A 26487-nucleotide genomic window follows, 5' to 3' on the forward strand; every position below is an offset into this window, starting at 1 on the left:
TATTATTATCATTACTACAGTTTATTCATATTCTTATTATGAAGCTAATGATTGTAGTCTTGGCCGTGCTGAGGAACGTGTAGATTTAAATCGTGCGTACAGAAGTTGATAGGTTCTATTTTAAAAAAAAGAAGAGGTATATGGAAGCAGATAAGTGCCATAATGTTTTCAATATTTAAAGCCATTGAATTTTTCAGATTAAAAATAAAACGTACCTCGAATTCATAACATTTAAATATTTCACCTGTCACGGTGATCTTTATTATCCCAGAGGGGCGATTTGTTGCACAGGCAGCAGTAACACAATCAACGCGCGAACAACACACACAAAATGACTTGATGTTATTTAAAAGGCAGGTCGTAGCAGCGGGGACAAATGGGTTTTTAAAATCTGTTGGTCCCTTAGCTTAAATCTCAGCAGCCTGAACTCGCTGAACAGGGGGCGGCCGAGTTCAGCGAGCACTGACCGGGCCTTCTTTGTGGCTCTGACTCTGTACGCCGGGGTCAGGTCATTTCGATTTGTGCCGGCAAATCTTTCTGCCCATTCTGACAATTCCTCTTAACCCCGTTCCTGTTTGTCAAGGTGAGCGACGCAGACCAGCGAATGAAAGAGAAGGTTAAAAACATTGTCATTAAAGGTGGTGTCAACATTCAAACTTCTGGGCTTCCCATGAAAGCACACGCGCTGATGGGCCTTTGCACGAATATCAGTATTTTGCTTCAGAGGTTTAACTCATCACCCGTTATTGTCCCCAGATGTTTGTACTGTTGACACTTTGTACTGTTAACGGCAAGAAGAACAGGGGGAGGCGTCTTCCTAAAGTCAGTCATTTATTCTGTTTTAGACACATTTATGTCCAAGAAGGAGCGTTTGCACCAGCCACTAAATTCCTCCACCGCTGGACCGTGGTTGGTTTCATCATGACTGAGCAGAGTCTCAATGACGGAGTCATCCGCAAACTTGATGACGTGTCTGCCCTCGTAATGACACCGACGCTTGTTCATATACGAAACAAATAAGGGCTGAGATGAAACCTCAATGACGTTCACTTTTTGAGACCTGTCAGTTAAAAAGTCAAGCAGACAACACATGAATCCAGGATCAATGCTGTGGATGCTGGGGAGTCCTTCTGCAAAAAACGTGAAGGCTGAGGAGGAGTCCATAAAAGCAGTCGTACAAAAATAAAAATAAAAAAAATTATACATTTTTCTGATCCGAAATTTGACCACTCAAATTGCAAAAACTCGATTACAAATGTTTTTTTTCCAATGTTTAAAATTCAGATTCAGACGAGTTTTTGAAATGGAAAAACTTGAAATGTCAATGTCAGAGGGGTCAATTCAAAACGATAGAATTCAAATACGGTGCCTAGTTTTTAAAGTAAAATATTTCAGTGTTGAAAGTAGAATCAATATACAAAATTCAATGGCTTCAAATATTCAGAACATTTTGGCACTTACTTGCCTCCATAGAGGTACCCGCTCAACGCCGCAGCACTTTGTAGCCTCTCTGCGAGCTTCACTCTCGGTGAAGAACCCTGGAAGCCTCCGCACGTCAAGGGGGACGAGGACACGCGGTCAGAACCCATGGACACGAGCTGGCGCGGGGGACCCCGGACCTTACGTTGGACCTCGTTGTGCCGCTGGACTCGGTTGCCTGGTCCCACTGCCACCAGCGCACTCGGAGAGTTGCTACTCTGCTACATCGCCAATATGAAACATGAACTCGTGGTTGATGGACTAGAATCAATTTGCGTGCGTGTGCGAGTGTGTGTCTGTAGGCGTGTGTCTGGGTGTAGGTGTGTTATGGCACGTATGCCCCCCCCCCCCCCCCCCCCCCCCCCCCCGTAGACAGCCTTCGTGGGCTTGGACTCAATTCATTCCCCAAAAGTTGCCTGTTCACGGTGCATAGTCTCCTTCCGAAAACAGAAATCCCCTTCCTCAACCCAAGTGTTCTGACCATATTTATTTCATACAAATCACGCAAACAAACGCCGACGTGCGTTCAGCTCGGCGGTGTTTGAAACCCGCGTCCTGCGGTGAGGAGGAAGCCTCGGTCCCAGAGTCTTAACAGTTGGGGCAGTTGGGTCCCAGCAGGGGGTGAAGCCGACACCTAATAAGATGAAGCCCTAAAGGGAACCCCACCTGTCGGCAAAGCAATAAACAGACCCCGCCCGCCGCCCTCCCCCCTCCTCCATTTTGGAAATCCGTGTGAACCCTGTTCTTTTCATTTTATTTTATTTATTTTTTTATTTTTTTGTCAAGACTCTTGCAAGGTGGGAACGTGCTGCAGCGCCCCCTGGGCCCCCAGCAGTGCTCGCAGTATCGAGTATCGCTCTCACATTGCAAGCCCACCAGAGCTTCCATTAGAACCCCGGGATCCCCCGCCCGCAGCGCTGTGGTTGTCCTGAAAGTCGAGGTTGGTTGAGCTGCTTTTGCCGCTGCAAAGTACAGTCGGCTGACGGCGTCATGGACCCCCCCCCCCCCCCCCCCCCCCCCCCCGCGCTGTATATTACACCCACCTTCTTAAAACACAAGGTACCCGCCGAGAACAAGACGACGTGTTTTGTCGTACTTCAGCAAGGTCCGCTTTAATGTCACGTTCCAACTATCCGTCGTTTCTTCAGCTTTGACCCCCGTTTAGCCGCCCTGCGCCCGCTCTGCCTCCCTCCCTCACACTCGCGTGCCCGGACGTCTCGCGCTGTTCCGTTGGATTCGACATTTCAGTGGAAGGTGTTTTCGGATCCAATCCAACCATCCTGTTTTTTAACTGTCGACATTACCTTACATTACACACGCACGCACGCACACACAACAAAAATATCTTCTATTGCTGTCTTTATTTTCTTTGGGTTTTAATTTCGATTTTATTGCCAGAGTTGTTTGGTTGTGATGTTGTTTAACCGAGCGGGAGACGTGGGCGTGGCCTAGGGAGTGCCATCGGATCGAGTGGAATTCTTTTCTTGACCCTGTGTCTGTAAATATTCTCCTCGTGTCTTTGTCGACGGCCACACAGCTCCAAGTCAACCTCTTAAATCCAGCTCAGGTACTTCTCATGGGCCGCCGCCAACCGCTGTTGGGGAAACGGACGGAGATGAAGGTGTGGCGTGCGTGAAGCTCGGTCTGGTGCCACGCCCTAGATCATGGAAAGTGCTGGTGATGCAGTTTGTTTGTTTGTTTTTGTTTGTTTTTCATTGAAGTGTGCAGTACTTGCCAACGACATGCCTCTTTTGTGGGGTCGCAGCTTTGCCTATTTAGCTTTTTATCATTTTGCTCCTTAATTTTGTGTCTAATTTCATGTTTTTTAATTCTTCTCACCGTTCGCTGGTGTTTCCACCTCAACTTGGCCTTGGTGTGGTGGAGAAAGGAAAAATAAATAAATATATATATTAAAATAAGGTCACCTCCCTTCCCCACGCATACGGTAACTCATTGCTGATTCCCCAAACTTGTTCTTTATCGCTCCCGACATCCCAAACTTTGTTTTTCTTCACTGCAAAAGGAATGGACGGCAGATGCTCTGCCTGTGGACTAAGATGAACTGCTAAACACACGCTGTGCATTCTGCAACGTGTCACCACCAACCCACCACTGATCTGGGTCGCACCCTCCGCGGTTCGGCAGGGTTTACTGCAGCCCACAATAGTTTTCACCTTTCAGCCGAACGCTCACGAGTCCGAATCACATTAATCTCAAGTCTCCGGGCTTCTGAGTTTTAACGTTTTAGATCTGGAGAAAAAGAAGCTAAAATCAACCAAGTCGTTGAAAGGAAAAATGAAAAAACAATCAGGTGTGTCTCCGTGACTGTAGACTGCTTTGCTGTCTGTGGTTTATGAGACAGGAGATGAAATAAACCAAATACACACAACACAGCTTTTTATGTCGTGTTTTTTCTGTTCAATATCAAATAACAAATATGATTTGTAAAACCTGACATTCGCCGTTTTGGTTCTGTTCCGCAACTTGTTGATTGGTAAGAGCCTGGATTGAAGTATGTTTGGTCGCAAAGGAACGACCTCGTCTTCAACACAATTTAAAACCAACCCCAAAGTTGACACGATACGACGTGATATGCAGGTGGTTGTGAAAAAAGCCCGGCCTATGCACTGCAAACTCAATATGATGTGTTCCTATGGAGCTACAGTAATACACCTGTCCCCTGCCAGAGGGCAGTTGAATGCAAGAGACAAAGAACCACAAGCAAACATGTCAACTGTTAAGCCATGTGTCATCTGCTACTTATTGTACCGGAGAAAAACGAAAAGAATAAATAGAGTGAATGAGAGGAGAGTATCCTAACAAATATGTCTACCTACCTATTTAGGGGGCAGGTGAAACTTTTGGACCAGGTATCTAATGGCGGCGATGCACCAAAAGACAGCGTCACGGATTGACGACAGGAGACCGCTCGCCATAGGGGCCGAGGGTTGAGATGCTGTCAAACCAACCTGACATTCTGTCTGGACGGATCAAATCAAAGAAAACACAGTTTTTAACCGCGCTTAAAACGAGAGATTTCCTTATGATTCTCTTACGGTTGTGAAAATTGGTAGACATTTTCCAAAATCCCAGCTGTCCTTTGGTGTATACGACGCTCAAGGTCGCTGAATCCCGACTCCCATTTTTTTTTTTTTTTTTCTGTAACCTGTGTTGTCAACATGCTGGGCATACAACACAGAGTATTTGTATTCCATTGCATCCAGGACAGAGTTAGTCTGCAAGTGGAGTTCAAGTTCTCAACCTGCAAACTCTTTATTCATTCTTAAATCATCAGGAACTGCTGCAATAACTCTGCCCTGTAGACAACCTGTAGGATGACAGGAGCACAGTTTTTGGTTATGGAGAGCACCACCAACCCCCCTCTTTGGAGAACTATTCATCATGTTTAGATCTATAACAACTGATCACTACTCCAAGAGGGGGAGAATCACCACGGTGAGACAAATAAACATAGAAACAAACAACATTTACACAAAAACATGAACATTGGACAACATGTATTGAAAAACTGAATTATGTCCAGGAACTACAACTGGTCACGTGGCCTCTTGCTGTCAAAGTTATGGCAGTAAATAAGGGAGGAAAGGAGGGGAAAGCACCCCCGGTTGCTGCGGTGCACTTTAAGCAGGGGTGCGTGCGTGCGTGAGTGCGTGTGTGTGTGTGTGTGTGTGTGTGTAAGATGTCCACCGGTGAGTGTACATGACTTATCCCCATTGGTACTGGTGTAGAAGGTCGGTATTATGTTGCCGCGCCTCCAAGCAACGCGAGGGGCCCCGAAGCCCCCCGAACTCCACAGCCCCGCGGACAACCCCCAGCTGCAGGAGATCCCCGGGTACCCCGCCCTGCGGCCACAGAAGACCCCCGGGCCCCCAGATAAGCCAGAGGCCCGCGGAGCAACTCACGCGCCCAGCCCGAGGAGCATGACCCAGTCCCAGGGAGCACGAGCGCCCCAGGGGCGCACACATACGACCAACCCCCGGGCTCAGGCACAAAACACAGCCGCCAGCACAGAGCCTGGGCCACGGGCGCAAGGCATGCACCGTGGGCCCGGATCATGGCCCCATGGTGACAGGTCTTGCCACGCCCCGCACAAGGGGGGAGGCCCGCCCCACCGCAGCCGACCAGATGCCCCTCCCGGCGTGAGTGCCAAGTGCCCATACAGGTAGCAGCGAATGCCCAGCGCGGGGCACCTCGATGTTACACCCCCAGAGAAGCACTGCCGCAGAAGCAAAAGGGCAACAGCCACACCCCAACCCACACCCACAACGACAGGCAGTCCCCTCAGGGGCCCCAGAAGGCACCCGGCGGTGCTCTCCGCAGCCCCGCCGGCTCTCAGCACATCACAAGCCAAGCCACCAGGCGCAAGCCGTCAGGACTCCAGCCAGGCCGAGAGGAGGGGCCCACCTGACCGCCCCCCGGCCAACCACGCCCCCACACCTGGCCACCCCAGAAAACCCCAGTGGTCCGGCTTAGACGTGGTACGCCCGACCATAAGTTCCTAACTATCAGTGATGATGCATTTTTGAAGGTTTTAAAGAAAAAATCTATGATAGTTTTTGTAATTGATCATTTTGTATTTTTTATTTTTTTTATAAAATCGATGTGTTTTGCCCATGATTTGGCGGCCCACTTGCAGTACCCACCAGTGGGCCGCGACCCATGGTTGGGAATCACTGTATTAGATCAATTAGAACAGACCTGAGATAGATGTGAAAAATAAACATCCGCTGGAAGGCATTTCAAGAATGTGAACATCCGCCCTGGAATGCAATAGCGATGTAAGAAAAACAGGAACAATATCTGAGTAGAGTTGCATCCTGATAATAATAAATCTGTCGGGAAAGTTGATATGAAACTCCTCAGTGGTATTCAGCCAAACACACCGGCGCAAAGGTGGCGAGAAGGCTCAGACAGGTATTCTGGTATCGTCCAGCAGTGTGGCCGAAACACACCCAGGTGGGAAAATGTCGCCGCCGGCGTTTCCCTTTTGAACTTTGACCCCTCGAGGTCTTGTCCCGGGCTGCAGGTTGTGCCGGGTCATGGTCCCCCGCGGGCCTCTCATGTCTTATCTACGAGCCCAAACCAATCCGTTCGTCTTCCTGCTGAGATGTTGGTTTTGATGTTGGTTTTATTTAGCAGCGTGTCCGTACTGTTCATTTTGCTCATCCTACGGTACTGGCAACCTGTTGATGGAGCAAACCTCTCATTAGAGCGACAGTTTTCTGTGTCCACCACCTCTGCACACGCTCATCACTGTTGAGCGTGTGCTCAATTTCACTGTTCAGCGGCAACGCTGACGACAGCAAATAACACAACACGAAACCAATCCTCCATCGTTCCTGCGAAGGAATGCACCAGAGAGTGTCCCGAAAAAAAAGTCAGACAATAGTCTCGGGACGAAGCTTCCTGTGGGTGTGAGGCGCGTTGGGAGAGGGGGGTGGTCGGGCAGCGGAGATCTTTGTTTCAGTACACGCATGCGGCAGGTGGAGGGAATGAATGGCCTGGGGGCCACTGCTGAGCTCTATCTGGAGTCGCATTAAGGAATGGGAAGTGGCAGTGGGAAGCTGATTCGGCCACTGCTTATTGTGTGGCGGCCGTTGACTAAACACCGGCCTATTGTGCAGGAGGCAGCGAAGGATATCTGCAGCACGACAAATAAAGACGTGAAATCTACTCTCTTGTTCTATGTTTCTTTCTCTGAGAGCGATAGGGGCTCTCCGTCCAAACAGAGGGCAGCCTTGCTTTTCTTTTTCATATTCATTTGTAAACATAACAGCAAACCTTTTTTTATTTACTATTATTTTTTTGATCAAATCTTTTATTTTTTTTCATTTCATGTTTTAGAGGAAAAATTGACATTATCCACTTTGAACTTCTGGAGAAGAAGAGGACTGTCCTGTTAGCCACTCACACGAAACGTTGCAAACACGTGTATTACGCTTATTATTATGGCCGACTGTCAGTCAGTATCCAATCTATTGAGTCAAATGAGTCCAGAGTCAGGAGGCCATGTCCTTGTCTTGGATTTTTGGTTGTCGGCTTCAGGCTGTGTAACCTGCAGGGGGCAGCATAATACCTGTCTGTTTTCGGTACAAAAAAATATTCTTTTGCCGGATTAAAACTGAATCCTAAACAATTACTGCCCATAACGTTATGCCCATGTTAAATAAACATTATATTCAAGCGTTGACATCGTTCCACCTGTTTATGTCCTATTCACTCTACATAGACACTAAGGTCAAGGTCAATTCCTGAGTGACTAAACGTCTAAAACGGGAGAAAAGGTCCCTGCAACCGTCTTACCCCTGCTCCATGAGAAGAGAACATTCCACAGCAGCCAAGAGCCGGGCGGGTACGCACATCCTGAGGAAACAACAGTCACTTCCTGTCAATTTAAGCCGAGCGGGGAGCTGCTGAGAGTGATAACCGCGGGGGAGGTACAGCACCACCTTTCACAGCCGCCCGCGCCCACGGAGCGCTCGTCCCTCCAGTCCCTCGGCCGCGTAGAAGCCGCCAACCAGCGAACGCCGGGCCCGCCAGCGGAGCCGCGACCCCCCCCGGAATCCCTCGTCAAGGATGGGAGCCCTCCTGCTGCTCACCTGCACGCTCCTCTGCAGCTGTAAGAGCCCCCCTCCCCATGTGACCCTTTGGATGTTTCCCTGGCTTTGGTGGATTTGTCTTTAACCTCATCCTTGTCTTTTTTTTTTTTTTTTCTTCTTTTTTTCCTGTTTCCTCGTGATTTCCCATCCAGGGAGATGGGCGGAACCTCACCCGAGTAAGTAGAGCACCATATCAGTGTCTGATTTATAATTTTGCATGGAGAAATGCGAGTGTTTCACCCACAATTTGTCGTTGTGCTGACACGTGTTGATATTCTTACTCGTCACATGACACCTACACTGGGAGTGACTGGGTTCCCCGTCCTCGATTTGTCATGAAAACTTGTGTTTGTTACCTGTGAAGTGACGCTCCACATGCTTTTAAATAAAGCTTTAGTTGTGGTGTATGAACTTTGTTACTGCACTACATTTGAAACAGCTTAAAGGAACTTCATCTATCAAACTACTGGTTTAGGATTGCTCATCAACAATTTATTATCTCCATATCCTTGTCATTGACTGACACCACCTATATCATATTTTTGTAAATTGTAATAAGGATCTGCAGAAAAACAAAAGAACCACTGCTTTCATGCTTCACTAATTTAGCATCACACATTGTGTTTTAAGGGCCGTTTACTAATCAAGTCGGCAGCTGCAGCCCCGCTGGGCGGCGGGCAGCTCTTATCTGTGTTTTTCACTTTCTGGAGCCTGGCACGGGGGAAAAGATCGCTGTGAGGCTTTGGGAACCTGTCCGCTGGCGGCGTCACACGCCTCCCGCCGCCACTCACTTGGCCCCGTGTCGAGTGGAACAAGTCGGTCAGGGATGTTTGTTGTGGAGAGGGAGGTCCTGACGTGACCCGGCCTTGAACAGGGAGGCCTGAGCTGGAAAAAACACAGAAGACAAATGTTGGAGTGTGATGTGATGTCACGTTTTCCTCCCTTTCGTTGGGAATATGGGAGTGGAATTCTTTAGAACTGGACCTAACTGGGGAAAAAAAAAACAGCAAATCGGAGATCTAATTCATTTGTGTATTTTCTACCCTTGAATCTGTGAGAATTCAATATACTTGTTTTGGCAAAAAAAAAAAAAAAGCAAAGGAAAAAAAAACAACAGCCAAATTAGCCTGTGAGGACCCCCGTGGTCCCGCCCATTCAGGGCCCGCTACCAGCCTCTGCCCTGCAGGGCCCGAGTCCTTTCATCAGCAGCCCTGCCAGGCCCCGCTGAGTGACGCTGGGTGGGACTGGATGCAGTAGAGCTACAGGTCCCCAGAGAGGCCTGTTTGTTCTACAAAGCGCTTTTCCTTCCCTTTCTTTCTTTCTTTTTTTTTTTTTTTTTTTTTTTTTTTCTCTCTCCTCTCTCGTGGTTTGTATTACCCAGACACTTTACCCCCAGTTATATCCCAGACTCAAACCCAACCCCCCCGGGCCTGTTCCGGGCTCGGCGGTCAGACCGACTTGTCGCCAGCAGCGTTGACCGTGTTGACAGCTTCATGATAAATAATGTTAATCCTGATTGTTTGAAATTCGTACTTGAAGCAGAGTTGTACTGCAGCTGCTGGTCGAACATTCAGTGTGCGATCGAGGAAGTGGTCTCGGAATGGGAGCTTAAAGGCTCAATTGAGGTATAAAAGAGAAAAAATGATTTGGGGGGGGGAGCAAAGTGCCGATCAGCCACACCCACCCATTTTCTTTCACAGTCCTAGGTTCTTGTAACTTTGGCAAAGAGGTTGAGCGTCATTTTCCTCAGCATTTAAGCACTTAGCGCTCGGAAGCACTCAGACTGCGGTGGAGGAGCAGCGCGGCCTGGTGCTCAGCACCACGTCTGGTCAACCACAGGGGCCGTGGGCTCGGCCCCCTGTGCGGCACCCCTGCGCGTGTCACCGATCGAGGTGCCCACGCCGGCAGTTGTCACGTGAGGGGACGGGTTCGCTGTTCATGGAAAAGGAGATTTACCGTTAAACGTTTGTCTCGCCGCGCCGCATTTGAGCGCAGCGTTGGGTTTCTCCCAAGTCAAGCGCCCAGCTGGTCAAGCGGAGTTGTGGACAGTTATGAACGACGGAACCGGGGCTTTAATGAGGCCGGGGTGTAAAAGATGGCGAACCCCATCCTTTACGTGAACTGATCCGCTCACTCACTCACACTCATTTTGTACGTCTTGGATGGACTGTCATGCTGCGTAATCAATACTGACCGAAAAGAAAGAAAAGGTCAATGGGTGGAGACGTGCTGATCTACTGAGATGGAATATTATGGCAACGCCGCTATTTTGGTCCGTTGTGGATACCAAATCAGAAGTCTGATCTGAGAGACATTTTTGTGGTAAAAGCTTAAATGTCATGGTTTGTCTCCTCTGATGAGCGGTAGACGTTCACAGGGTCTGGTTGAACTGCTCCAGCCATCGTCACTACAGACACGGGAACACATTTCGCTTCACCAGCTTCGAGGCCAAAGGCTTTCGTGTGTTTCTCCAGAGTCGCGTGGCCTCCACGTCGGCGACACCCTTGAGAAGTGAAGCGATAAAACCACCTGTCGTTTCACTCCTGCTCCCCAGCGTTAAGCATCAGGAACATCTCCCTGCTCATCGAGCCCGGCGCCGACGTGGAGCGCGACACCAACGTGACGCTGCGCTGCCGGGCCGTCGTCATCGCCGGGCAGGAGCCCTCCACCCGCGTCTACACCATCTCGAAGGAAGCCACCCAGGTCTACACCAAGACCACCATCAGCTCCGACGACCTGGTCTACATGATCCCCGGGGCCCGGGTCTCCGACAGCGGCAAGTACAAGTGCGAGATCAACATCAACGGCATCGGTCTGGTCAGCGAGAAGCAGAAGCTCACGGTGACAGGTTGGTCTCGTCTTTTCAACTCAAATACATCAAGTCACAAACCCATACAGCACCCAGTTCATGATAGCCTGGCATAAATACAGTGAGACGACCCAAGTCATCCCTATTCACCAATCAAGCATTTTGTTGTCGATTTTGATCGAATAATGTGGCTTTCAGAGTAGGGCGGCCGTCCTTGAAGAGCAGGTTTGGGTTCAAGCCTCTGTCGCTGCTCAGCAGATCTAGTTTCGCTGTTTCTGTTTTTTTTTTTTTTCCTTTTCTTTTCTTCAACCTGAGCCTCGTTAAAACGCCGGCTCCCATCGCGCGAAACCCTTCGAGGCGCAACCTCGCTGGGCGCTCTGCTTTTTTGAGGAAGCGCGTCGATCTGCTGCAGCTTTGTGCCTCAACCGAGTGCAACGGGGGAAGACCTTGAACCAAAACCCTTGAAATCTTCCTTTGCGGGGGGGGGGGGGAAACTCACATTGCATTTTAAAGCCTTCACTCTCCTGTTTCTAGTCTCTTATGTTAGCGGGGATGCAGCCGAAAAAGTGCTGATTTGCGGAATGCAAAGCAGTCAATAAGACCTGGAAAACCTCTGGAAAATGTTGGGGTTGTGACCGTGTTCTCTCTGTATCACAGCCTATAACTGGGTGAAACGGAAGCAGGGCGGTTTTACTCAATAAAAAAGCCTTTAGGGTTGAAAAATGGCGAGGCGATCCTTTAATATCCACCGTGTGGATATTTGAGTAACACACACCAGTCTACTGGGTCCAGAGATGCCAGAAGGTGCGATCTGTCACTGAACTCTGACCTCCCTATGCGGGTGGCCAGCTTCTTTTGGGATCACGCCGTCATCGGTTCAAGGCAAACTGAATACACTGTTTTTTCCCTCCCCCCCCACCCCAGGCCTGTCGAGGCCGGTGGTCAGTCTCGACAAGAGGATTTACAGAGAAGGAGAGGAGGTGGTGGCCACGTGCACGGCCCCGGAGGAGACGGGCTTTATTACCTACAACTTCTACGCAGACTCCAAAGAGATATTCGAGGTTCCGGGCAACGTCAACCGGGTGGAGGCCAAGCTCCGCTTCACCAGCCCGGGCGTCCGCAACATTCACTGCAGCTACTCCGTCCGCCTCAAGCTGATGTCCGTCACGTCTGACCAGAGCAACAGCGTGATGGCTCATGTCGAAGGTAAGTCCTTCTAGTGGAGCAGCTTAGAAAAAAAAAGACTTGTTTTCTGTTTAATATTCAGCAAATCAGGGCCCTTATTTATCAAGCCTCTGAGAATCAGCTCAGGGTTAGGGTTAGATTCTAGGTCCCTAGGTCCTAGGAACTGAACTGGAGGTTTGACTAGGAGTAAAAGAAAAGGGAAATCCTCGCTCAGAATAGGACATAAAAGTTCGTTCCGAAGCTTCCTACTCTCACTCTCAGCGAGGAGAAGGATTTCTGTTTGGAGGGTGAATGGTTTTACTCCCGCCTGAGCCGCAAAATGGCAAATTTCAGTATTTCTAGAGTGTTTTTATAGTCTGATTATTATTAGAATGCATGCGTCGCATCGTGTGTATTAGTGATGTTAATATTCTTACATTTACGACATTTCCAGGAAAACCATCGATTTGCATGAATACTTTTTTATTTTTTTCCTTTGCTTCATATTTGGGACATGAGTTATTCTAGTTATGCTGCCTGAATGCCATCTACTGGGAATTCCTATTGGGTTAGGACGGCTTTCAACCTCCCAGTTAAGATTAAAATGCTTTTACTATACCGCCTAAAAGCCGGGCCCAGACCAGATTCCCGTTCCAGTCATCCCTGACATCATTTTGGTTTCTTTAGAGCTCGCCATCAAGCCCGTGCTGGAGATCAATCCGTGGCAGAAGGTCTTCGAAGGAGACCAGCTGAGAATCTCCTGCACTGTCGTAGGAGCCTCGTACAACGCCCAAAGCGTCGTACTCCTGCTGAGCCAGGGGACTCAGATGCTCAGCTCTGGGAACACCAGCATCAACCACAGCGTGATAGCGAAGGCGAAGGATTCTGGGACCTTTGAGTGCATGCTAAGGATGGGAAATGTCCTAAAATACTCCACCAAAATTTTGTCCTTTATTGGTAAGTGGGTGGAGTGCGTCGTGTGTTTGTTCCACTGTCTGCGCTTGTCTTTAACTGTCTGTGCATGTAACAATATGCATGATTAGAATTGTAAAAAAAACATTGCTGTAATACATGTCATGTAATACATGAGTGCGGTTTGGCCGCGTTTTGATGAGGAAAGTGATATGTGATGAGTCTATTCATTTTTTTTTTTTTTATTCATCCACAGAGCTGTTTTCAGTGCCGGCGCTAACAAAGTCTCCTGCCGAGGTCTTTCCAGGCGATGAAATTAAACTGAATTGCAAGAGTAAAAACTACGCCTCCGAGAGGCTCCGCAGCGAAGAAGTGACGTACGCCATCGAGCTGCCTCAAAGCCGACTCACCTCGGGCCGGGAGCCGGGGGTCTTCTTGGGCAGAGCTCTGCCCTATGCATTTAACTACACCTGTTCCGCCCAAGCCAAGGGCATCCAGAAGCACAGTAAACCCCTGCTTATTAATCCAAAAGGTGACTGTAACACATAGCACTGAAATCTTTTGAACTTTCTCACAAATATGAGTATGAATTTGAGGCTTTGCTCCATTGCATCAAACCGGTCACGATGAGTGGAACTCCAAAGCTTTTCAAGGTTGATTGATTCAGTTTGAACTGAATGGGAGGCCTTGAAGTGGTTTTCTAAAAGATCATCCGTGGTGGATTACACTGCAATTCCCAGAGTCCATTCAAAACTCCAATCTTTCCCTTTCTTCCCTCCAACATCCAGCTCTAAAACGCTCCCTTTCTTTTAGCGAAAGTCGTGCCTTCGTCTGGTCGATTTATGTGTTATGTGTTATTTTTCCCCCCGTTTCAGTGCCGGCCTCTGAGCCAAAAATAGCAGTGCGTGGCAAGGTGATCCTGGGAAAACCCTTCCAGATACACTGCCAGTCGGACAGAGGAAGTCTGCCTATCAACTACACCCTGTGGAAGAAATATGAGATGTTGAACACCACCACTGTCAGGTTGCCGTACTATCAGGCCCTCTTCCACGTCACCATCCACCAACCCGAGGAAATAACCCAGTATATGTGCGAGGCACAGAACAATCACCCCAAGGACGGAGAACTCAGTAAAAGGCTAAACGCCACCGTCATAGGTAAATGTCGGGACTGGGTGCTACATTACAGAGAGGAGTAACACAGCATGTGAATATTGATATCAGTCAATGACTTTGTTGTGGGATGTAACTAAAACAATGAGATAATACGTTATTGGGGGATCATTTTCAGGGTTCGTCAGTGTCTCAGTGGTATCCTTCCTTTACCGTAGTTAATTTTCTTTAACCTGTTCCCAAACCCAAAAGTGGGCTGGATCCGCACACCTTTTAAAAGTTTCGTCTCCCCCCGTGTTCCTCCGCTCTCCTCCGCCCAGTGCCTCTGTCACAGCCGACGCTGACCGTCCTCCCCGACGTGAGGAACATCGTGGAAGGGGACAAGCTGTACCTGATATGCGGCATCAACGGCACGCCGCCAGTCACCTTCAAGTGGTACCGCACGGGCCGCTCCGAGCCCATGTCCGTCGTCACGTCCAACCAGGTCAGCGAGGACCACCAGATCCCTTCGCTCGGCAGCGAGGACAGCGGCTCCTACTACTGCGAGGCCCTGAACCCCGCCAAGAACATCGTCCGCAGCCAACTGGTCACCGTAGAGGGTGAGATCATGCACATTAACAAACTCCCATCTGCAGACGGATGCACACGTCACATCACTAAAATATCTGGCCCTTTAGCAAACAGCAAGCAGCAGCACGTGTTAGTACAAGTATGCAAATGATGATGGGTTCTGAACCACCTGTGTAGAGGGCAGGTGAAGATTTTTTTTATACTAAGCACAATACCTCTGATTCCCCCCTCTATAATAACCATTGTAAGGGCGGCGGCAGTGGCGCAGGAGGTAGAGTGGGTCGTCCAGTCATCAGAGGGCTCCTGGTTCGATCCCCATCTCCTCCTGGCAGCACGTCCAAGTGTCCTAGAGCAAGACGCTGAACCCCTTGCAAAGCGCTTTGAGTTGCCGCAAGACGAGAAAGACGCCTTTTTAAATGCAGTCGTTTTACCAAAAATAAACATCTGCTGTAAGAGTTATATATCCAAATTAGGTGTTTCAAGAATGTGAACATCTCCCGTGGTGTGCAGTAGCCACATGTACGAGAGACTACAGGAACAATCTCCAGGTAGAGTTCATATGCAACTGCTCAGTGGTATTCAACCGACACACGACCACAGAAGTCGTGTAGGAGGCTCGCAGGTATTCTGGTACAGTATCTTCCAGCAGGTTCCAGGGACGAAAAAACACACGCAGGTTCGCAAATCATATCAATGTGCTCGATGTCCCTGAATGAAAATGCGGAGAGAACCCCCCTTGGGCCCGAGCAGAAGAGGATGTCTGCTTTGTCTTTTCGACGTTACCCTTTGTGTCTTTGCCTCCTCTCCTCTCATTCTTCCTTCCCCTTTCTCCTGCGCCTCCCCATCTCTCTGTCACCCTCATTCATATCTCCTCTCTCTCTCTCTCTCTCTCTCTCTCTCTCTCCCGCTGTAGTGCGCATGGCACTCTGGAAGAAGGCGGCGATCGTGGCGGCCTGCCTGCTGGTGCTTGCCCTGGTGGTGCTGGCGACGGTGCGATACTTCAGGGCTCGCAGAGGTAGAGCAACGCAGCAACACAGGCCCGTTGTGTCTCGCCACCTATGAAAAACCAACCCATTTCTCCTCCTTCTCTTTTTTTTTTTTTTCTGACCTTCTCTCTCCTGCCTCAGGTAAAAATGAAGCAGCCGCTGAACTGTCGGTGTGAGTTGGCCTCACTTCTTCATTTTCTCAGCCCATGTTGATAGGGTGTCGGGTAGTTAGTTTGTTGGTTCCGCAGCATAGTTTCTGGGCCACACCTGGTCCATTTCAGCTGGTCTAGAACTTTTATGATTGATAGTTACTGAGATAGGCCAGTGTGGTGGAGGTAGCCACCCGACACACTGTCATGTCTGTGTAAGCTATACAGTAATGTCTGGTTTAAGTAATACATACCTGCTTTGTGCTGTGACTGCAATGGCTTTTATTTCACCATTTCTCAGAAAGCCTTCGAGCCCTAAATCAGATGACTCTTTAACAGTGAGTCTGACCCCTGACACAGAGGTTTATAACGCAGCCACAGGTAGCCTGGTTTTATATATTCTCTTGTGTATGTCTGTATGTTTTCGGAAGTCATACCCTAACAGGCATAAATCATTCGTATTAATACTTTCCACGCCTAAAAAGCCACAGCATGTGAAAGCCACCCCTCAATACGCATCCCATGTCCTCTAATATTCATCCGCAGGGCACCAGGACTTTATGTTGTTGTACCATCTAACCACCCTGCCGTAGATATGGAGGATGACTTTTAAGGTTTGACACCAATTGTCGCAGGTCGCACAGCTAAATTGAACGTTTTCAGGCGCAAGGTACTCGTCCAGTCTGCCTCTAACACATGCCAGTAACTGTTTGTCCAGTGTTGTCCAGAGCCAACGCTTAGCGCTGCCATTATCATCCCCTTCCAGACGCAGCGCCACGCTATGATGGCACGGAGGGGAGAGTGACCAATGGGCCGCCAGATAGGGTGGCGTCGCTGCCTGCTGACATCAGCAACAGGAGCAGCCGCAGTGTCCCGGCGACAGTGTAGAGAAGAATTTTTCAGTTGGACTCGTGGGGGGAGGGGCAGGAAAAAAGAAAAAAGACAACGACGGAAGTTTGAACCCGATACTCGACCGGTAACGATCCTGAGAGAAGTGATTAAACAGAGGGGAAAAAAAAGATTAGCAAAGTCTCTCAGGATCTGGGAATTATCTCTGTTTGGAGGAGTTACGACGACAAGATGAACCAGAGGCTCTCTCTCCCCTCCTCCTGCACTCTGAACAGGCTTTGGTCTTCACAGTAATTCATTAACACCGCTGTCGTTTCCCTTTGGTGTCTCACTTGGTATGTTCATGTCACTGCGTATTCATCTATTTATCTGATGTGCACTTTTTATATGCCCTTGATCACTATCAGTAGGAATGTGTGTGTATATATTTTGTTTTGATCCCAATGACTGTGTAGAGAGCTTCTAGAATAAAAGATGTTGGTTTTATTTAGCAGCGTGTCCGTACCATTCATTTTGCTCATCCTACGGTACTGGCAACCTCTTGATGGAGCAAACCTCTCATTAGAGCGACAGTTTTCTGTGTCCACCCCCTCAGCACACGCTCATCACTGTTCATGCATCACAGCCGCAGCGGCAACGCTGACGACAGCAAATAACACAACACGAAACCAATCCTCCATCGTTCCTGCGAAGGAATGTACCAGAGAGTGTCCCGAAAAGTCAGACAATAGTCTCGGGACGAAGCTTCCTGTGGGTGTGAGGCGCGTTGGGAGAGGGGGGTGGTCGGGCGGCGGAGATCTTTGTTTCAGTACACGCATGCGGCAGGTGGAGGGAATGAATGGCCTGGGGGCCACTGCTGAGCTCTATCTGGAGTCGCATTAAGGAATGGGAAGTGGCAGTGGGAAGCTGTTTCGGCCACTGCTTATTGTGTGGCGGCCGTTGACTAAACACCGGCCTATTGTGCAGGAGGCAGCGAAGGATATCTGCAGCACGACAAATAAAGACGTGAAATCTACTCTTTTGTTCTATGTTTCTTCCTCTGAGAGCGATACGGGCTCTCCGTCCAAACAGAGGGCAGCCTTGCTTTTCTTTTTCATATTAATCACTTGTAAACGTAACAGCAAACCTTTTTTTTTTTTTTTTTTTTTGAATCAAATCTATATTTATTTATCTATTTTTGAGGGGAAAACCATTTCATGTTTTAGAGGAAATACTAGCACTGTCCACTTCCAACTTCATATTACATCATTTCACTGTCCTGGTCCTCATTGAGGCGCTGAATTGAATTTGACGTGTGTTAACCTGTGTGGAGTCCATTTGTGTGTTGCTGTAGCAGCTCTGGCGTCTCTTGATGTGTGTCTGTGTCTCTGTCCCGTAGTGAAGGTGGACAGAGCAACCACCAGTGTCTGGAGTGAGAGGCCGCCCAACGCAGGTGTGACAGGCCGCGAACATAACAGGGACACTTTTTCCATGTGTGTGTTTTTTTACCCGAACAGCGCCACGCTCTGCAGTCCCTGGCAGAGTCGGTCGCCTCAGACGTTTTTGATTTTGCAGACGGAAACGGCAACGTAAATGTAAAACGCCGCCACGAGCGCGTGACGACTAGGGAGTCGCCGCAGGAAAAGTCTGAGATGATACGAGAGGGAAAAAAGGGAGTCCAACGTTTTCTTTTTGTACTTGATGCAGCCAGTGATGAAGAGAGCAGTGTAGCATCTAACGAAGCTGACGTGGAATACACTGAGGTGGTGCACCCCCAGCCGGTGGATCCTGAGAGAGGTAAAACACACACACACACTTTTGAATTACATGGGAAGCACTCTAATCCTCTTTAAAAAATGTCAATCTACCATTCGAGAAGTGTTACATTTCATCACTTTTTTTGATGAAATATTATTATATTTTAGGGTATTATTATGTTTTACACAAGGTTTATGTTTTATTGACACAGGTCTAAATTTGAAGCCCTGGATCTGGTAACTTCCATGTTATGTTTAAATAGTGCTACATATATGAAACTTTACTCACTCGTATGTTAGGAGATGTATTTTCATCCCATTAAAACAACATCATGTGAGGCCCCATTATTCGGCCCTCATTTTTCTTCAACAATCTTGCACATTTATCCCATGACATTCCGTCTCTCATCACCGAATCCATTTTGCTTTGCCAACATTCCACTATAGTTGATAAGACAGAGCAGAACTTCCTGGGAGGGTCTAATTACACCTAATTAAGATGTCTGCAGGTTGCTGCAAGCGGAGCTGAGCGCCGCACTTATAAACAGGAAGGGCTGAACTAATCGCCACACAGGTTTCTGATAGTGAGTGATGGTGTTATGTTTGGGGCCCCTGGGGGCCGCAGATGGCAGTAACTCTCACTTGATTACACCTAACACACGAGCACATGCCAAGCCGGGGGGGAAAAACACTCTTCATGCAGCACAGCTTGATGTTCAAGTAATGCTGGGATATTTTTTGCTTTTGTATGGAACAGTCCCACTGAGAAGAGGCACAGACACAGTCTACAGCGAGCTGCAGAACTCTCCACATGGTGAGTTGGACCCGTTTCCATCACTTAGTTTGGAGGCACTTTATTTGAATAGTCCAACGTTCAGGATCAACTTGACTATTAGTTGACTAACAGTTGCGTCAGTGTTAATACTTGACTTAATATCAACTTGTGCAAAATGCATCCAAATGCCAAATGTTAAGGGAGTCCCCAAGGTGCAGGCGCCTTGATACTATGTTAAGAATGACATTGATAGTAACATTGACTGTAAGTACCAATTGTAAGACCAATAGTCAGTGATAGTTGATTGTCTTTGTTAGTCAACCCAGTATCTGACTGAGTTGATTACCTTTGGACTATTCAAATAAAGTGCCCATATGTTTCACGCTCTAACTAACCCTATATTGTAATTTGTAATTTGTAAAAATTGTAATTTCCATACAAAATTACATTTCACTGCAATTACATTTCACTGCATATATGTATGGAAGTATGTATATGTATGTGACAAATAAAAATCTTGAAAATCTTGAATCTTGAATCTTGTAAATGCTGTATTTTCTATAGTTGTGTTGTAAGATGAGATAAGATAACACTTGTTTAATCCTCTGAGGGAAATCCACTTGTCCAATATGGAAAGTGGTAGTTATCTACAGTAGTACTTTGGGGTTATACCGAATATCATTGCCAAGGGTGGAGGAAAAAAAAATCTATTCCTACAACTACAAGCCAGGCCATACATACACAGAAGGTGTACGGTCAGGCCTGGTTACTGCTGGTTTACTTCCGGTTACTGCTGGCGGGAACATCCTGTTATTTGAACCTGAGACACATGCTGTTGTGTCTGTCCAGTACCCGCCTTCATCCAGGGAAAAACAACACGACTTTGGTTTAGTCGAAGAGTATTGCTCAATCTCCCAGCCCGAGCGCTGATATTTCAGTTATTTTTACAGAGGGCAGGGACCGAACAAGCACACAATACTTTATGGAGTTAAACAATGGCTTCAGCAGGAAAAAGGAACAAGTGAGTCAGCAAGGTCTGCCACGACATCGTAGTGAGTTCTAATGACTCTATCAAGAAATCTAGCTTACTATTGAATTCCTTTATTTGGTGGTGGTGGAAGAGGGGTGTGTGCGCAGGGCAAATTGCATATTGGCAAATGGCATCCTTTTTTTTTAAGTTTCACAATAAAAAATGAATAAAACAAGAACTATAGTGAGTTATTTTTGTGTCGAACAGGTACAAAACAGTATACTACAGTATTAGGAAATAGCAAATAGAACGACCTATCTGTCTGTAAAACTTGGCAGAAAAAAAGAGCGGCTCGTGTCTCAGCGAGACTCGTTCCCTTCGTTCCCATAAAAGGGCCGTTGGAAAGAGTCAGATCGTTCGTGAACGTCCCGGCACCACAGGACAGGTCTGGTATCACTCTGAGGGCGATTACGACCGCCTGGCTGCACATTATCCTACTTATTACACAGCTACTGAATAAAATTATACACAGAGACGGAATATTAAATTGAAATGATTTTTACAAGTCTACCTTTTTATAACCAGTGTTCCTGGTGCGTAGTAGAGCTGGTCAAAAATGAACGAACCAATCATTTTGAACAAATCATTAAGACAAATCTATGTACTTCTTTACCAGGAGTTTATACGACTTTATTTTGCTTATTGGTGAAACTCATTTTTGATTCGTCTCAACAATATTACCACCGATATTTTTTAAGAAACACTGAATTTTTTTTTTTTGTATGTTTTTGTTTTGTTTCATTTTACCATTTGTTTAGATTTTGACAATTAGAATCAATGCAATTTCAAACAGTTAAATTAAGTCAATTTGCGTCATTCAAAGCTCACTCTTTTTGATTGTATGAGTGGATATTATCCGCAAATGATTCCAAACTCCTGATTCATTTAAAAGATTTGGCCTCTGTACCTTTGGCGTATTGTTTTACAACTAACCAAATGAACAGAAATGGGACAAAAAAGGAAGAACGTGTTTTGCTGATTTACCAACCATCAAAAAAAATGTTTTAGATATAACAACTATTTTAAGAAAATCATTTCACTTGGACAGATTTTTGGGGGTTTTGCCCTAGCACGCTCTATTAACCATCCACTACTGTGTGCTGGGCAGATAAGGACACTGTGTTTGAGGCATTCATGAATTTCTTTTGTGCTTGCTCTCAAAGTAACAACCCCCCATACACACACACTAACGTACTGTTGCCTTCCCTACAGGTGCAACTCATCATGACTGTGTGAGTAGTCAAATCTTACATATTTATTAATTCTGTACAGTAGTATTAGCCAACTATATTTATATCAACACTCAGTACACGCAGCAGCCATTCTGTCATTTAGCCCCTATCATAGCCTTTTAATTTATCTTGTGCATAGAACACATTTAGTTTATTTTGAGTTATAGAACACAGTACATCTGTATTTCGTATATTTTAGATTGCGCTTCTTATGTCTGCATGTTTGATTGTGTACAACAATGCAAAAACCCAAACAAAGTCAAATTTTGCCAATTCTGAGATACATTTAATTTCCTACGCAAACCCAAATGAGTCCATTATAAAGTAGCACTTATGTCTTGTACTGTAGCATGAAATCACCAAACCTAAATCTGTAGCCCAGTTAGTTCTGGACCTAAAATGCTCCCACCCCCCACCCCCGGCCCGCCAGTGCTGCTACCCTCCATTCCCTACCACACACACAGGCCAGGTCACCCTGCTTCTCTGCTGGCTGACAGTCTAGCGTTTCCAAGTTTCCAGACTGGAACAAAGGGATTTGGGTTGGGGCTTCCTTCCCTATCACGCGGTCAGATCAGCGCTGCGGGCCCAGTCAAATTACTCTGTGGCCCATCCCAAGCACTGCACTGTCTCGAGTCACCACTGGCCCATGCTGCGTCCCCCTCCATGCCCATTCATGGTGTTGGGGTCGGGCACTGCGGTCTGGAAGACAAAGCCACAGAAATATAATGGGCCAGGGATGTGACATCATGGTCTAAAAAAAGTTTGTCCTTTCATCCCCGTGTCATCCTGATTGGCGAGATCACGCTGGTTGCTCAGATATGAGACTGTGCCCTCTGACGGCTGGTAAATAAATATGTTGTAATTAAATGGAAAATAACTTTCCTGTACCTTATTGTTGGATAGAGTCACACCATCCTGTTATTCTAGTAAGCGTCGAATCGTACGCCATGGATTGTGCAGGTTTTCCTCCCAAGCAAATACAGCCCATAATGACCTAGGACTTGATTCAACGCAGCGATTCCCTGAGGATTTTTATGATTTTTATGCCTCCACGGCAGCGAGAGTCGTGGCCGGGGGCTTCATGTTTTCTGGTTGTACGTACGTCCCATTCTCAGGAAGGCGACACCTCTGAACCCCTGGAGGAAATTTCATGACATCTGGCACAAGTGTTCACTTGGATTCAAGGATGAACTGATTTAGAATTTGGTGGTCAAGGGCCAAAGGTCAAGTGTTAACTGCAACTTGACTGGTTGTCGGAGGCATACGACCGCAACACAGTAATTCTACTTATAGTTATAGTGAAGTTTAGTGAACGGATACAGTCAGTGGCTGCAGAAAGAGACGATGACATTACATAAATTGGAATGTGAACTTAGAGTGTGTGTGTGTGTGTGTGTGTGTGTGTGTGTGTGTGTGTGTGTGTGTGTGTGTGTGTGTGTGTGTGTGTGTGTGTGACAAATTTGTTGGTACCCTTAAAGCTCATTTAAACAATGCTTCATCCCTCCAGTAAAGTGAAGAAATTAAAAGCAATTTTCTCATGTATACCTGCATGCTTTTGGTATGTCATAGAGTAAAGCAAAGAAACTGTGAAAAGAGATCAATTATTGCTAAAGAGACCAATTATATTCTGAAATGGCCTGGACAGATTTGTTGGTACCGCTTAGAAAAGAGTATAAATAATTAGATTATAGAGATATTTCAAACTAACTATTTTCTTTACATTTACATTACGTCATTGATCAGACGCTTTTATCCAAAGCGACTTACAATTATTCAAACACCGACGGACGCAGCCATCAGGAGCAATGAGGGGTTAAGTGTCTTGCTCAAGGACACTACAGCATGCTAGCAGGAGGAGCCTGGGATCCAACCAGCAACCTTTAGATTACTAGACCACCAGCTCTACCTCCTGAGCTACCGTCCCCGGTAATTTAATTGGTATCACACATGTCTTCAATCTTATAATCAGTCATTCAGCCTATTTAAATGGAGAAAATAAGTCACTCTGCCGTTTGGTATCATCGTGTGCAACACACTGAACATGGACTAGAGAAAGCAAAGGAGAGAGTTGTCTGAGGAGATCAGAAAGAAAATTATAGACAAGCATGTTAAAGGTAGAGGCTGTAAGAGCATCTCCAGGCAGCTTGATGTTCCTGTGACTACAGTTGCAAATATTATCAAGAAGTGTAAGGTCCATGGTGCTGTAGCCAACCTCCCTGGACGCGGCCACAAGAGGAAAGTCGACCCCAGATTGAACAGAAGGGTAGTGCGAATGGTAGACAAAGAGCCAAGGACAACTTCCAAAGAGGTACAAGCTGAACTCCAAGATCAAGGTACATCAGTGTCTGATCGCACCAACCGTCGCTTTTTGAGTGACAGTGGGCTCCATGGAAAAAGACCCAGCAGGACTCCACTTTTGAAAGGAAAAACATAAAAAAAGCCAGACTGGAATTTGCTAAATTGCATATTGACGAGCCACAATGCTTCTGGGAGAATGTCCTTTGAACAGATGAGTCAAAACTGGAGCTTTTTAGCAAGTCACATCAGCTCTATGTTCACAGACGAAAAAAATGAAGCTTTCAAAGAAAAGAACACCATACCTACTGTGAAACATGGAGGAGGCTGGGTTATGCTTTGGGGCTGCTTTGCTACGTCTGGCACGTGCCTTGAATCTGTGCAGGGCACAATGAAATCTCAAGACTATCAAGGCATTCTGGAGCGAAACGTACTGCCCAGTGTCAGAAAGCTCTGTCTCAGTCGCAGGTCATGGGTCCTCCAACAGGATAATGACCCAAAACACACAGCTTTGAAAGCACCTAAGAATGTATAAGAACAAAACACTGGACTATTCTGAAGTGGCCTTCTAGGAGCCCTGATCTGAATCCTATCGAACATCTATGGAAAGAGCTGAAATATGCAGTCTGGAGAAGGCCCCCATCAAACCTGAGACAGCTGGAGCAGTTATGCTCCCGAAGAGTGGGCCAGACTACCTGTTGACAGGTGCAGAAGTCTCATTGAGAGCTACAGAAATCGCTTGATTGCAGTGATTGCCTCCAAAGGTTGTGCAAAAAAATAAGAGGTTAAGGGGTACCAACAAATTTGCCCAGGCCATTTTAGAATTGAATTGATCTCTTTAGCAATAATTGATCTCCATTCACAGTTTCTTTGCTTTACTCTATGACATACCAAAGGCATGCAGGTATACATGAGAAAATTGCTTTTGATTTCATCACTTTTCAGGAGGAATGAAGCATTGTTTTAATGAGCTATAAGCAATAAACAAAATTGTCCAGTTCTGTAAACAGGAAGTGGCATGTCAGTGTCAACATTTCCACTTTTGATGTACGTCACAATGCTTGTGCATGTACTACGCACGTGATGTGAACCACTGGCGGGTTTTTATGTTGGCTTCACACCCGTGGCCGTGTTGTTTTAAACAGGATGTGCTCTGTGACTTGGCAGGGCTCCGTGGAGTATGCTGAGCTGAACGGTGAACAGCCCGACATCCACCACAACAATCAAGAGATGGACTACAGCCACGTTCTGCCGGTGCCTGTAGAATAGCGCTCGCTCTTCTCACTTTTCCTTCCTCTTCACTGCATTTTCTATTAAGATAAAGTAACACTCCATATGTCCGTATGTTCTTAGCTTTGTGTCTCTGCAGGCAAATTCCATACTAATAAAATGTTTACTTTACAACCACCGTTGTGATTTCCTGTGGTTATTTTCATCTCGGTTCCACATTTGTTTCACCGTGTAATTACCAAATGTAGTCGCTAAAAGTAACTCGTTAGAGCTACTCTCATTACAGTACCTTAAGTACGTTTTCAGCTGTAACGGTAAATTGAGTGGAACTAAAACTTCCCTATTTATACCTTTACAGTTACAAAGTCAATATTTTACCCTGAATCTGTGTAGATTCTAGATACATTTAAAGAAATCACAGGAAGATTTTATATCCAGAACCAATCAAATCAAAGTATTTCTATGTCCCTCACCACTATTGTGTGCAGAAATTGAAAATGGCTCATTAATTTGTTGTGTTTGTCTGTGTTATTTACAAATGGCTTATATCCAACATCAACTCAAAACGATGCTGTTCCCCCAAATAGGGAAAAGGCAACTCAATAAGCAAAACCTTGAGTAGTTATTTTAGGAGGCTAATTCTGTATTCTTACTCGAGTCGTTTTTTTTTTATCACAATTTTCTGCATTGTTTCCTGCTCTGGTAGTCAGAGTAGAGATAATATCCTTCTGTATATCAGTCTCAGTTTATCTCATTAGATTGTTTCCCCTTGGATCTGCTGCGAATCCCAAAGTGGATCAAATGACTGTTAGACGAGGTCCAGATAAGAAGGTGGAATCCCCACCACCCACACACACACTCTTTCAGATGTCATTGTGAGTCGTTAACAGGCCCTTAGGCCCCTAGGTCAAACCCATATCCAGGCCGATGCAGACTCTCCAGCACTGACCCATCCCTGACTCACCACCCGGAATCGTGAATGGAAAAACACTGTCCTGCTCCAGCTGCTTCTCTGGCTGCTCAGATATCTGTTTCATGATGTCACGTCCATCTGCCTGATTCCAAGAACGTGAGTCAGATGTTGGTGGAAAAGCTTTATGGCCCCAAAGCGGCCTTTAAAATGTCAACAATGTCTAGAATGTGTCTAACTGCTTAATACGACAGAAGTGTTTTCTGCTTATTTATTTGATCTTGCATTATTTTTTATTCAGAATTTTTACTTTGGATTCAGTGGAATAAGTGTGTATTATATACACTGAAATTTGCTTCAATTCATTCAACAAATATTTATGTTTTCTCGGCTTAAAATTAAACAAACAAGGTATATATATTAATACTGCTTATAATAAAACTTGGAGTTATATAGCGCTATTCTAGGGAGGCCTACCCGACGACGCTTACAGTGAATGACACAAAAGAATAATTTCGTGAAAATATGTATTAAAAACAGACACTCAATACTTTTTAAGTCAAGAAAAGTAGATGTTTTACTATTTTTAGCAATTTTTCTCACTTGATCCAATAACTCCAATCCAATGA

General features: G+C 46.4%; 1 protein-coding gene across 7 annotated transcripts; it reads left to right on the plus strand.

Moving 5' to 3' along the window:
• Positions 1–7938: 7938 nt before the first annotated feature.
• On the plus strand, positions 7939–25125 carry pecam1b (platelet and endothelial cell adhesion molecule 1b). Of its 7 annotated transcripts, XM_079999365.1 has the most exons (16): positions 7939–8119; positions 8252–8275; positions 10654–10947; positions 11833–12114; positions 12760–13029; positions 13241–13516; positions 13860–14141; positions 14417–14695; positions 15580–15681; positions 15794–15824; positions 16103–16182; positions 18029–18082; positions 18337–18426; positions 19144–19200; positions 21404–21423; positions 24886–25125. In XM_079999365.1, the coding sequence occupies exons 1-16, from the start codon at positions 8077–8079 to the stop codon at positions 24985–24987; spliced, it is 2286 nt and encodes a 761-aa protein (XP_079855491.1). In that variant the 5' UTR covers positions 7939–8076; the 3' UTR covers positions 24988–25125. The 7 variants fall into 7 exon arrangements, 5 of the variants coding, with proteins under 5 accessions (XP_079855491.1, XP_079855487.1, XP_079855488.1 ...); XM_079999361.1 differs by lacking the exons at positions 15794–15824; positions 16103–16182; XR_013844130.1 differs by lacking the exons at positions 16103–16182; positions 21404–21423; positions 24886–25125 and having other exon boundaries at positions 19144–19183.
• The last annotated feature ends 1362 nt before the right edge of the window (positions 25126–26487 follow it).

This window comes from Zeus faber (genome assembly GCF_960531495.2).
Source record: "Zeus faber genome assembly, chromosome: 4".
Classification (NCBI taxonomy): domain Eukaryota; kingdom Metazoa; phylum Chordata; class Actinopteri; order Zeiformes; family Zeidae; genus Zeus; species Zeus faber.

Excerpts from the sequence above, each read along its gene's own strand:
- pecam1b (XM_079999365.1), top strand. The coding sequence starts at position 8,077 with ATGGGAGCCCTCCTGCTGCTCACCTGCACGCTCCTCTGCAGCT. Across the intron at positions 8,276-10,653 it reads ATGGGCGGAACCTCACCCGA|CGTTAAGCATCAGGAACATC; the intron begins GTAAGTAGAGCA and ends CCTGCTCCCCAG. Across the intron at positions 18,083-18,336 it reads TGAGAGGCCGCCCAACGCAG|CCAGTGATGAAGAGAGCAGT; the intron begins GTGTGACAGGCC and ends TACTTGATGCAG.